This window comes from Danio rerio, chromosome 8 (assembly GCF_052040795.2).
Source record: "Danio rerio strain M-AB ecotype USA chromosome 8, GRCz13ab, whole genome shotgun sequence".
In the NCBI taxonomy this organism is placed as follows: Eukaryota; Metazoa; Chordata; class Actinopteri; order Cypriniformes; family Danionidae; genus Danio; species Danio rerio.
Genome location: NC_141028.1, coordinates 3,969,592 through 3,982,895, shown reverse-complemented (window position 1 = coordinate 3,982,895; position 13,304 = coordinate 3,969,592). Strand labels below are relative to the sequence as shown.

At 35.6% G+C, this 13,304-nt stretch overlaps 1 protein-coding gene across 3 annotated transcripts; it reads right to left on the bottom strand.

Moving 5' to 3' along the window:
- Positions 1-12,656, bottom strand: naif1 (nuclear apoptosis inducing factor 1). Of its 3 annotated transcripts, none has more exons than XM_087263594.1 (3): positions 12,108-12,656; positions 8,935-8,982; positions 1-5,476 (listed from the first exon to the last, which is right to left on the bottom strand). In XM_087263594.1, exons 1-3 carry the CDS (start codon positions 12,541-12,543, stop codon positions 4,995-4,997), a joined length of 966 nt encoding a protein of 321 aa, XP_087119720.1. In that variant the 5' UTR covers positions 12,544-12,656; the 3' UTR covers positions 1-4,994.
- Positions 12,657-13,304: the final 648 nt, after the last annotated feature.

Genomic DNA, 13,304 nt, shown 5'->3' with positions numbered 1-13,304 from the left:
TGTGTGGAGAGTTTCTTTATTTAAGATACTTACGACTAAAAAGTCCTTGTCTAAAGTTAAAGAAACAAACGCCTCCACAAACTCATCCAAGGCCTCATCTGTCCTGCAGGAACTGTTTTCAGCAGGTCTCGGACCCTCATATGGACTTTGCATGCAATGCTTTTGTTCATTTTAGGGTCAAATGCACAAAACAATTGCAAAAATGAAAGTGGATTTTAGAACAACTAAATATAAAAACAAAACCCAGAGTGTGAACCAAACCTGAACCGAAAAAAAGGTCCAGTAAGAGGATTTTTGCACATTTTGGCCACTTTTTAAATGCTAATAAAAGTCTTGATTTCACTTCATCCCTGAAATGTTCACACATACATGTATAACTCTTCGAGGCACTGCTCTGTACAATAATTTACAGTCTATTTTACGCACACGCACACACACACACACACACACACACATGTTGGTATTGTTGGTTTATGAGGACTCGGACACCCAAAGATATTCTCCTGACTATAAGAAAATTTGCATTGATTGAGAATTAGTTAGCAACTTTGCAAATAGTTGCAATGTAACTTAAAGTCAACAAAATACGTTAAAAAGAGCATCAAATTAAAGTGACGCTGATTTCTGTCCTCATAATCCACACTGCAAAACTGATTTCTAATTTAGAGTCTTTGTATTGTTTTTCTATCTATCTACAAACTCTTAGATCAAGAAGCATTAGAATTGAAAAGTATTGTTTTGTATTTAAAGACTGAGTCAAAATGAAGTGAGATTTCCCTAAAAACAAGCAGTGAAGTGAAATGTGAGTGAAATTAAATGATTTCAAAAAAAAAAAAAACACAAGATTATTTTACAAACCACAATGACATAATAATAATTGTCATATTAATTCGGGATGTTTTAAGGAAAATCTCACTTTTTCCTCTCATAACATGGACACTAGGGGACTTTCAATAAATAGTTTTTCTGAAAAACCGTATTGATGGTTAATGTGAGGATGCAGGTTGTGTATGAACGGCTTGATGTAGAAATATGATTTAGTTTGTTTATTTGTGTAACTTTGTATTAAATTTTCTAATTTATTTTGTTTTGGGGGTATTTTGCATTGACGTTAATGTCATTTCTGCAATAATTCAATCTTGGCATTGCTGCAGAACACAAATAAACCTTAAACCTGCTCACTTAATCCCACTTAATTTAAGGAGAAAATGCTTCTAATTTTCTAGAAAATGCTCCTTGATTTAGTATGTGGTGGATACTTGGACTAGACGTACACTGTAATAAATGCAGGGTTCCACACTATTCCGTCATGCCGTCCCAACACAAATCAATTAAGCTAATTTAACAAATTTAAGTTCATTGAACATAAAACAATTACATTGTCCCAAAAAATCGTAATAATTGTGTTGTTTCAACTTATTTTAAATAAGTAGTTTGAAAAAACAGCAAAATCAAATATTGTTTTGAGTGTATAGAACATTTCATCCCTATTTATAGTTATAAAATGTCTTCATGACATTTGATGATGGTAAAAGGCTATTTAAGGATTGTAATTGGGTACCAAAACACTTTAATTAATTACATTTACATTTAAATCTTTAGTCACTATATTCATTTGTCAGCAAGATTTTTGAATTGAACATTTAAAATGATTCTATGTATTGTAAAACGCGTCAGAATCAGTAGTTTTTTGTTTTTTTACATTCAGACGTTACTCTTAAATGCTCAACATACTGTACACTGCAAAAAATGCAGGGCTCCACACAATTCCTTTATGCTGTTCCAACACAAATCAAGTAAGTTACCGTAACAAATTTAAGTGAATTTAACAAAAAACAATGAAGTTGTCCAAAAAAAAAAAAACCTCAAGAATTGTGTCGTTTCAACTTATTTTAAAATATTTAGTTTGAACAAGCAGCAAGTGTCATTTGTCAGTGCGAGACAAAAACTTTGAGAAATGCAGGATTCCACACAATTCAATTATGTTAACTTCACATATTTTTCATTTTTAGAAAATGCTCCTTGATTTAAGAATTGGTGGATATTTGGACTAGAACTGTAAAACATGCAGGGTTCCATACAAATTCCTTTATGTTGTCCCAACACAAAACACTTGAATAAACGTTATCAATTTTTACAGTGGATTGAACATTAAACAATTAAGTTGTCCCAATAAAATCTCAAGAATTGTGTTGTTTTGAGCTCATTGTAAATAAGTAGGTTTGAACGCGCAGCAAAATCATTTTACAGTCAAATGCAGCTATTTTTTTACATCGATTTTGTACATTTCTAGAAAATGCGGTCCCACTTTATATTAAGTGGCCTTAACTAATATATACTTACACAGGAATTAATAGTTTGTTACAATGTACTTATTGTGCAAATACATGTATTTACTGTGTACTTATGCTTGATTAAATACACGTATGTAATTAAATCTGTAATTAACTTTTGTAACTACATTTGTAAATACATTGTTGACGATCCCTTACACCTTAACCCACCCTTAAACCTACCCATACCACCAAACCTGTCCATAACCCAACCTCTATCCCAACTAAAAAGCACCACAAGTGTTCTCAAATACATTATAAACACAGTAAGTACATTGTATTTATTTTTTTATGTAAGTACATAGTAGTTAAGGACCATTAATATAAAGTGGGACCGAAAATGCTTCTTGATTTAAGAATTGATGGATATTTGGACTAGAAATGCACTGTACAAAATGCAGAGTTCCACGCTATTCCTTCATGTTGTCCCAAATTAAAGTGGATTGAACATAAAACTATTATGTTGTCACCAAAAAAAAAAAAAAAAAACACAAGAATTGTGTTGTTTCAGCTCATGTTAAATGAACAAGCAGCAAACTCATTGTTTGGAGTGTATAAAACATTTTATATCTATTTATAGTTATAAAATGTCTACATAACATTTGATGATGTTAAAAAACTATTTATGGATCACAGTTTGGTACCAAAACTCTTTAAATAATTAATTTTAGATGTAAATATTTAGTCCCCCTATCCAATTGTCAGCAAGATTTTTAAATTGGACATTTAAAATGATTCTATGCGAGTTAAAATGTGTAAGAATCAGTAGTTTGTTTGTTTTTTACATTACTCTTATACTCTTATATTCAACATAATGTACACTGTAAATAATGCAGTTCCACACAATTCCTTCACGTTGTCCCAACACAAATCAATTAAGTTAACTTAACAAATTTAAGTGGATTGAACATAAAACAATTAGGTTTCCCCCTTCCAATAAAAAACATAGGAATTGTGTTGATTCAACTCATTTTAAATAATTAGTTTGAACATGCAGCAATAGTCATTTTTTGAGTGTGCGACAAAAACTTTAGGTAATGCAGGGTTCCACACACCTCATTCATGCTGTCCCAACACAAATCAATTAAGTTAACAAATTTTAAACAATATTTTTTTGTTACAGGAAAATGCTTCTTGATTTAAGAATTGGTGGATATTTGGACAAGAAATGCACAGTACAAAATGCAGCATTCCACACAATTCCTTCATGTTGTCCCAAATTAAAGTGGATTGAACATAAAATTAAGTTGTCCCCAAAAAAATCTCAGGAATTGTGTTATTTCAGCTCATTTTAAATGAACAAGCAGCGAAATCACTGTTTTGAGTGTATAGAACATTTCATCACTATTTATAGTGATAAAATGTCTACATAACATTTGATGATGTTTAAAGACTGTTTAAGGAGTAGAGTTTGGTACCAAAATACTTTAAATATTAATTTTCCATAAATTAATTTAATCGTTATTTTTTACAGTGGGTTGAACATAAAACAATGAAGTTGTCCCTCCGAATAATCTCAGAAATTGTGTTTCCGCTCATTTTAAATAAGTCTGAACAAACAACACAAGTCATTTTGCAGTCAAATGCAGCTACTTTCTACGTTTCTAGAAAATGCTTCTTGATTTAGGAATTGGTGGATATTTGGACTAGAAATGCACTGGAAAAAATGCAGGATTCCACACAATTCCTTCATGTTGTCCCAAATTAAAGTGGATTGAACATAAAACTATTAAGTTGTCCCAAAAAAGAAATCTCAAGAATTGTGTTGTTTCAGCTCATGTTAAATAAACAAGCAGCAAACTCATTGTTTTGAGTGTATTGAACATTTCATCTCTATTTATAGTTATGTCTACATAACATTTGATGATGTTAAAAAAACTATTTATGGATCACAGTTTGGTACCAACATTTTTTCCATTTCCATTTGCCCACTTTTCTGACTTTTTCCAAAGTAGAGGTGTGAAAACACCCTGCTGAAACGAGGGGGTTTCATGGCCCTTTAAGACTTAGTCACTATATCAATACAGATGTTTGAATTGAACCTTTAATGTATTTTAAAATGCGTCAGAATCAGTAGTTTGTTTGTTTTTTTACATTCAGAAGTTACTCCTAAATGTTCAACACACTGTACACTGTAAATAATGCAGGGTTCTACATGATTGCTCTATGTTATCCCAAAACAAATTAATTAATTTAATCGTTTTTTTTTACAGTGGATTGAACATAAAATATTAAGTTGCACCTCCAAATCTTCTCAAGAATTGTGTTGTTTCAGCTCATTTTAAATAAGTCATTTTGCAGCCAAATGCAGGAGTTTTGTACATTTCTAGACAATGCTTCTTGATTTAAGAATTGGTGGATACTTGGACTAGAAATGCACTGGAAAAAATGCAGGATTCTACACAATTCCTTCATGTTGTCCCAACACAAATTAATTAAGTTAACAAACTAAAGTGGATTCAACAAAAAATAATTAAGTTGTCCCCCAAAAAATCTTAAATTGTGTTTGAACAAGCAGCAAAAGTCATTGTTTTGGGTGTGAGACAAAAACTTTAAGTATAAAAAAACAACTTTTTTTGCAGTGCATCAAAACCAACAAACACACACATACACACACACACACACACACACACACCCACATGCACTCACGCACTCCCTCTTCTATTGTCCTTCTTCTGTCTGCGGCGGCACATTCTCCGCTCCATCTCCCGCCTCTGCTGCTGTGGCGGCGGCTGCAGTGTTTGTGCTGTTGGCGTTCTGCAGAAACTTCCTCAAGTCCTTCAGCGCGGGTCTGAACATCTGAATGAGGGCCAGCAGAGCGGCCTGCGTGCCCTCCAGGGCCTGAGCCTGTCTCTCCTGAGCGCAGGCCTGGGCCTCCTGCGAGCGCCGGATCATCTGTAGCAGGTCGTTCTGGTTCTCCAGGTGCTGGGCGATCTCCCGCACGTGCAGGTTGGTGACGCGGTGCTCCTGCAGCAGTTTGGCCGAGTTGAGGGCGATTCTGCTCTTCAGTTCCTGCGGTTTGTTGGAGCATTCAGCCTGAGCGGTCAGCATCTCCACCGGAGCCTCTGCTGTTACGGTCACTGGCGTCTCAGTGGTGCAATACTCCACCATTCCCTCCTCCAGCGTGTGATATGTCGTCTCTGCTGCACACATACAGTTGCAGTCAGAATTATTAGCCCCCTGAATACTTTTCTACTCAATTTCTGTTTAACGGAGAGAATTTTTTTTTAAAAACATTTCCGTTTCGCATTTCTAGGGGTGTAACGATACACCAAAGGCACGGTTTGGTTCGGTTCACGATTTTAGAGGCATGGTTCGGTTCGGTTTCTGTTTGCTGTGCGGTTCGGGTTGATGTCATCTTAACTGCAATGCTAAGGAACAATAGATTTACCTAATTACAAGAACATATACACTTTTTCCTTTATTAACTTTGCCATTAGTGATGGAAGTTCAGATCATTTTTCTGACTCGGATCTTTGAGGGCTCTATTTTGACGGTCCATGCGCAGAGCGTAAAACGCAGGGCGCAAACGCTTTCAGGGCATGTCAGAATGCATTTTTGCTAATTTAAGGACGGGAAAATCCGGTTTGCACCGTGGCGCATGGGCTAAAAGGGTTGAGTTTATTTTCTTAATGAGTTATAGGTGTGTTTTGAGAATAAACCAATTAAAGTCTCATCTCCCATTCCCTTTAAGACCCAGCTGCGTCACGCCATAAGCGCATTTTGACGAAAAGTAAGTTCACTTTCGCTTTTGCTCTCGTGGATAGGGAAACCTTTACGCACAGACATCAATTAGCCTATAAATAATTAATTTCGTTTGTTAAGCGCAAAGATTTGTTTCAAAACTATTTCTAAATTCAGTTCTAATATCTAGCAAACGAATAAATGAACAATAATAACCAAGTGTGGTCAAAATACTGAGTTATTTCCAAATACACCTGCCATGCCCCATATGGTCTAAAACCTGACAGGTGGACAAATCTAAGCTTGTTTTTAATAAAACAAATATAAATATGCATATAATAAATAATACTGCTAATAATAATAACATTATACAAAAGCAAATTGAATGAACTGAAAAAGCCTCCCGAGATGAAGAAAGTAAGGCAGTGGTTTTTAAATCTTCATGTAGGCTAGAAATTAATATGTTTTGTAATATTTGAATCATTTATATTTATATCCTGTATACATCCTTATTATATATATATATATATATATATATATATATATATATATATATATATATCCTTAAGATATTTGATATTTTTCAAATGTAAAAATATTTGCGTATTGCTCTGCATCTTGTTTGTAGTGTGTAAGCCAGGCGCACTTTGCGTCAGACAATAGACCCACTTTGTTCTGGTCTAAAGATCAGACTATTTACAGTTTCTCAAAATAGCAACGCGCCAAAACACTCCTGCTTTTTTAGACCAGAACGCCTATGGGCGCACATTTGAGCGCAAATGCATTTGCTATTTAAACAGCGTGGCGCAACACCTCAAAATGACCCTTGCGCCGAGCTAAAAGTAGCAAAAGAGTATTGTCACGTATAATCTTAACCAATGTACACAGTCTGAGCCAATGGGAGCCATGATAATTAGTTCACCTTTCAAGTCTTGAGTCCTTCGTTCATTACGTGACAAAATGACTCAAACCCGATAGAGGACTCGGGAGATGAATGGATCAATTCTTTTTCCGGCTCTGCCTTTTTCTTTGCTGCCTTTCCACGATGAACGACTCGAAATGTGATGAAGACTTGAAATGAACGATACCACCTGCACAAATGTGCGCATGTGCGGATGAACGAATCACTCCCTGAGAGGACTCATAGTTCCCGAGTCATATTAAAGATTCGTTCTAAATGAAAGACCCGTCACTATTTGCCATCACATTTTAGCACAGTCAGGATACCCGAGTAAACAAAAATTCAATAAATACCTCCAATGTAGACTTGTCAGACAAAAACTATTCTCTTTAGTGCAGCCATCTTAACTAAGTAAACTAAAATTAAATAAATAACTGCAGTGTAGACTAGTGAAAGATCAACAGGTCTGTCCTCTTTAAGGACATTTGAAATATTCAATTAAGTTTTAAGCTCTTCTTCAAAAACACCGTAATGTCCACATTCTCAGGTGAGAGGCTTGATCTCTATGCAGACACAGACATAGTGATGCTCATTTTTGATTATATAAGTTTTCATTTAGATCGACAGGTTTCCGTTTAATGATAAAATATACATATAATGTGTTTGTAAAGTGTTTTTACATGACATATTCACCAGTAAAATACTTTGCAGTTTTGTCTGAAACTAATGGTATAGTTGTAGCCAGCTGTATTTTTGCCTCCCGTTCTCACTCTCCCGCTCTCTCCATGCCTGTCATTGTATAGGTCCGCCTTCTTGACAGCTGATTGGTCAGGAGACCGATCTATCATCATTTGGCGACGTGGCGTGGGGATATAAAAAGCATGTCAGGAAGAGCCAGAGAGAGCTTGTTTCGTGTATTTTGCTGGCATGATTGTGATTTTTAATGTTTTTGCTTAACTTTCATTAAGGCAAAATTATTTAGCATTACTTTCCCCCACATTACTTTTTTTGCCCACTCACAAATTTTTTGTACATTTTTATTTCAATTAATTTGTTTGTAAATTATTGGCTCGGCTCTTTCCCGTCATATTGAGCTATACCTCCTCAAGTTCACTCTTTTCTCAGAGTAAGGTGGATAGGGAAGATGTCGTAAGACTTCCATTTTGCAAACACGTAGAAAATGTATTGTTAAAGACATCAGGTAAGAGAGGAAAGTCATCTTTGTATTTATTTTATTCTACAGTTCATTATATGGAGGAATACGGTGCACGGTGCCGAAGAACTGTCTTTTCTTTTCATCAGTTTCTAGCGAGGTAATAGGATATTCATGAGTTAGAATTGTTTTGTTATATTTCTTTCTTTTGTTTGGCTTCACTATCGTCCCCTTACTCTCGAGTTGAACTAATTATCTTTGATACTTTGTTTGAATTTGCTCCTTTATTATATTCAATTTATTATTGTAAATATTTCTCGTTTTTGTATATATTTGGGCATTATTCTGGTTTCACTTTTGAACATTAAATCCCTTTTGTTGGCTATTCTATTGTCAGTCTTTTGCTTACGCCCTCACATTGTGAAATTACCAAACTTTGTAAATGTTATCCCTTATAAGTAAGTTTTGTGAAACAGTTACGACAGATAGTGTGCGATTTGTCCATGACACGAATTCCATTACTGTACTCCACTGGAAAAACAAAATGTTCCCACACAGGCGACTTAAATGTGTCTGGGGGACGCCACGAGAGATTCGCGATACGTATCGCCACGAGAGTTTCGCGATACATATCGTGGTTGCTGTATCGCGATATTTCGATTCGGTTTGTATTATCGTTACACCCCTACTCATTTCACATGATAGTTTTCAATTGATGTTTTACCCAGTTCACCTGGGACATATTAACATAAAACCTGGGATATATTAACGTAAATCCTGGAATATATTAACATAAAACCTGTGATATATTAACATAGTTTCTTACATTTATGTAAAGAATATGTGGTAAACTGTAATCATACCTTCAAGAGTTTTTATCTCACACGCTGATGCGGTCGCCGGCTGAATACCTGTGAAGAGACAATCATATTATAAAGATTCAGACGCATTCATAATCTCAAAATGTAGATTACAACTCTCTGCCACTTGAATTATCATAGCAGAATCTGCAATGTTTAGTTGGGATTTTAATTAACCAGGAAACACAAGCAAAGTTTAACCATACTAGGTGAGGGAATTTATTTTGAAGGCACGTGACTGAAAAATGTCATGCTAATTTAAACTATTTGGGTATGAGAAATGATCAAATATGTAGCTTGTCTTTATTGTTACAATGAAGACTATACTGTGTTATTATACATTTGTTTACATTCTTGTTTTACACTTTACCTCAACATTGTTAGACTCTCTAGGAAACCATAGAGCTATCTATTTCATTTGTATGTTGTTTTATTGTTTATGTTTGTAATTTGTTTATTATACTTTACAATTAACACACTCCCTACAAACATATTACAATGCAAAATTATGAACTCTTTACAAATAGATTTACAGTGCATCTGGAAAGTATTGATAGCGCTCCACTTTTCCTACATTTCGTTATGTTATTATTAGCCTTATTCCAAAATGGATTAAATTCATTGATTTCCTCAACAATCCCCCATAGTGACAATGTGAAAAAAAGATTCTTGAAATTGTTTCAAATTTATTAAAAAATAAAAAGCTGAAACATGTGCAGTAGTATTCACAGCCTTTGCTGTGAAGCTATAAATTGAGCTCAGGTACATTCTGTTTCCACTAATCATTCTTGAGATGTTTCAGCAGCTTCATTGGAGTTCACCTGTGGTCAATTCAGCTGATTGGACATGATTTGATAAGGCATACACCTGTCTATATAAGCTCCCAGGGTTGACAGTGCATGTCAAAGCACAAACCAAGCATGAAGACAAAGGAATTGTCTTTAGACCTCTCAGACAGAATTGTCTCGAGGCACAAGGCTGGGGAAGGTTACAGAAACATTTCTGCTGCTCTGAAAATTCCAGTGAGCACAGCGGCCTCCCTCATCCGTAAGTGGAAGATGGTTGGAACCACCAGGACTCTTCCTAGAGCTGGTCGGACATCTAAGCTGAGTGATCGGGGGAGAAGTGCCTTAGTCAGGGAAGTGATCAATAACCGGATGGTCACTCAGTCTGAGCTCCAGCGTTCTTATGTGGAGAGAGGAGAACCTTACAGAAGGACAACCATCTGTGCAGCAATCCATCAAACAGGCCTGCATGGTAGAGTGGCCAGACGGAAGCCACTTGACACCTGGAATTTGCCAAAAGGCATCTGAAGGACTCTCAGACCATCAGAAACTAAATTCTCTGGTCTGATGAGACTAAAATGGAACTCTTTGGAGTGAATTCCAGGCGTGTTTAAAGAAAAACAGGCACCGCTCATCATCAGGCTAACACCATCCACTGCAGGGATATTCCAATATTAAGTGAGTTTTTCCTTAAAACAAGCAAAATAATCTGCCAATGGGGTGAGCAAATTAATCTTGTTTTTTCTTTTGACGTAAGATTATTTTGCTTACCCCATTGGCAGATTATTTAGCTTGTTTTAAGGGAAAACTCACTTAATATTGGCATATTATTTCTCAAAACAAGACAATATGTTTTGCTTGTCTAGAAAATTCTTCTTGATTTAGGAATTTTTAGATATTTGGACTCGAAACAAGACAAAAAATCTAAGTAAGAAAAGCATTTTTTGCAGTGCAGAAACGCAAGCACGTGTTTCGCATTTTACTGCATTCGAAAGTTCAAGCTTGGTGAACTCTTACCTGCGAAATCACATCAGGTGACTGCATGAGACCAATAGAAAATCATTTAAAATAAGACATTTAAAATATGGAGCAATCGCTCACTTATATTAATGTCTAATCATATCGTTTAACCCCGCCCCTTTTCACAGCGCCATACGACAGAATTTCGCAAGTACATGCTCTAACGTGACCACAGCTTAAGTCGCTTTAGACAAAAGCGTCTGCTAAACGACTAAATGTGAATGTAATTTCCGTGACTTTTTCTGTTTTTCCAAAACTTCTCCAGGCCTGGAAAATGCCACGTCAAAATTCCATGACTTTTCCATGTTTTCCATGACCCTGTGTGAACCCTGCTTATTAGCTTTTTTATCCTCATTAAAAATACTACAGTAAATACTATGGTGTTTGTGAATCACGCTATGCATTAGTAAAGTACTTGAGCTTATCTGTTTTGGTAATGCTATGGTAACACAACAACTACAGTAATATAAACAAATGACTCCATTAAAATGACAGTTTATCAGATAGTTGATACTACTAGCATTCGATAATGAAGTGTTGTATAATATATTCAGTATTTCGAATACTCAAAAACACTAATAACTATACATCGCTTAGCTTAAGCCTTAGCCTACTACAGTGTGTTTTTATGTTGGTAAACAACATTTTAAAGGTAAACTGAGTACAGTACAATTGCCTTAATGTATTTAAGGTGATAAACATGAAATATAAATTGTGTTTTTCCAAATAAAGAAAATGTTTGTTCCAAGCAAAAAATATATACATTTCTTATTGTTGTTTTTGTCTTGTTTCTAGTCCAAAAATTAAAAACATATTCAATTAAGAAGCATTTTTGACAAGTGAAAATATATAGTTTAATTTGCATGTTTTCCTAAAAAACAAGCACAATAATCTGACAATGGGGTAGTGAAATGTACTTATTTTAAACCAAAATCAAGACTATTTTACTAAAACCAATGACAGATTAAAAACAAAAACACCTTGTTTAAAACAAAAACTCATTTAATTTTGACTTTAGTTCTTGTTTATTCCTTTTAACCATGTTTTAACTCATTTCTATTCGTTTTTAATTCTTATACTTGTGTGCTTATTTTATTATTCTTTATTTTAATCGTCTTGTTTATTTAAAGCACTTTCAATTACAATTGTATATGGAAATGTACTATATACCTAAACTTGACTGTAATTTATTTCTGAAAATAACTATATATGTTTGTTTTTTTTCATTTACTTTGTCTAGAAAATGCCTGTTGATTTAATTATGTTTAGATATTTTGGACTACAAACAAGACAAAGTCTCTAAGTAAGAAACGCATTAGCGCGCTCAGTTTCCGCATGGTAAGTTGCGTAGGGCTAACGCTAGTGTCTTACTTTGCGTTAAAGTGACGGCGGCTGCGGAGCTGATAGGCACCGCGATCTCCGTACCCGCGTCCGCCGCCGGGAGGCTGATGATGGTCGCTTCGCCCAGCAGATTGCAGATGCGCTGCTGCATGGAGGTCAGGATCACCGGCACGGTGGTGCAGTCGCCCGTGCCCTCCATGGCGGCTCGAGCCTGCGCCACTTTCCGCCGCACCTCCGTCTTCAGATCCGACCATTTCTTCTTGACTTCGGCGAGCTCGCGCTGGCAGGTGCTCACGGCGTTCACGCGCTTCAGGATCTCCATCCACGCGCTGTTTTTGGCGATGTGCGTGACGCCCGCGTTAAAGTGATTCACCAAAATATGCTTCTGCTTTTCCATCTCCTCCACGATGATCTCCACCTCCCTCTCGGAGAAGTTCGTTTTTCTCTTTTTGGCCTGAGATGCCATAACGTTGTAAATTTGACGGATGGAGAGGGGGGGAAATTGCGTAGAATACGTAAAAATAGTACGTTTTTGTCCCAACACTATTGCGCAGCGTAATGGCTTCTGGAATCGACTTCTCTTCCAAAGAGAACGTTCGTGGACGCAAATGGCTGACGGTCCGCCTATTTTCAGATCGGGCGGTTCCTATTGGTTTAGATTCGTCGTTGGCGGTGACGATCTTTCTTTTCATTGGTGGAAAGTGTTGTCAGTCGCTGATACGTTTGTGGTATAATTATTGATGGCCATAGGAGGGAGCTGTTTAACAACAAATTATATATGTGTGCGTGCGTGTACAGTACACACATTTGAATTCAGGATTATTAGCACTCCTGTTCAATCCTAATTATTTTATTTTTCTTCCCCAATTTTTGTTTAACGGAAAGATTTTTTCAACACATTTCTAAACAATAGTTTTAATAACTCATTTTTAATAACTGATTTATTTTATCTTTGCCATGATGACAGTAAATAATATTAGACTAGATATTTTTCAAGACACTGGTATTCATCTTAAAGTGACATTAAAGGCTTAACTAGGTTAATTAAGAAAGTAGACAATAAAATAAATATTGCGTAAGGGGGCTAATAATATTGACCTTAAATTGTTTCATTAAAAACACTTTTATTCTTGCTGAAATAAAACAAATAAGATCTTCTCCAGAAGAGAAAAAAATATAATAATTTTCTTTCCTTCACTTCTCACAAGTTTGATTAAATGTATTCTG

Excerpts from the sequence above, each read along its gene's own strand:
- naif1 (XM_087263594.1), bottom strand. The coding sequence starts at position 12,543 with ATGGCATCTCAGGCCAAAAAGAGAAAAACGAACTTCTCCGAGAGGGAG. Across the intron at positions 8,983-12,107 it reads CGCCGTCACTTTAACGCAAA|GTATTCAGCCGGCGACCGCA; the intron begins GTAAGACACTAG and ends GTCTCTTCACAG. Across the intron at positions 5,477-8,934 it reads TGAGATAAAAACTCTTGAAG|CAGAGACGACATATCACACG; the intron begins GTATGATTACAG and ends GTATGTGTGCAG.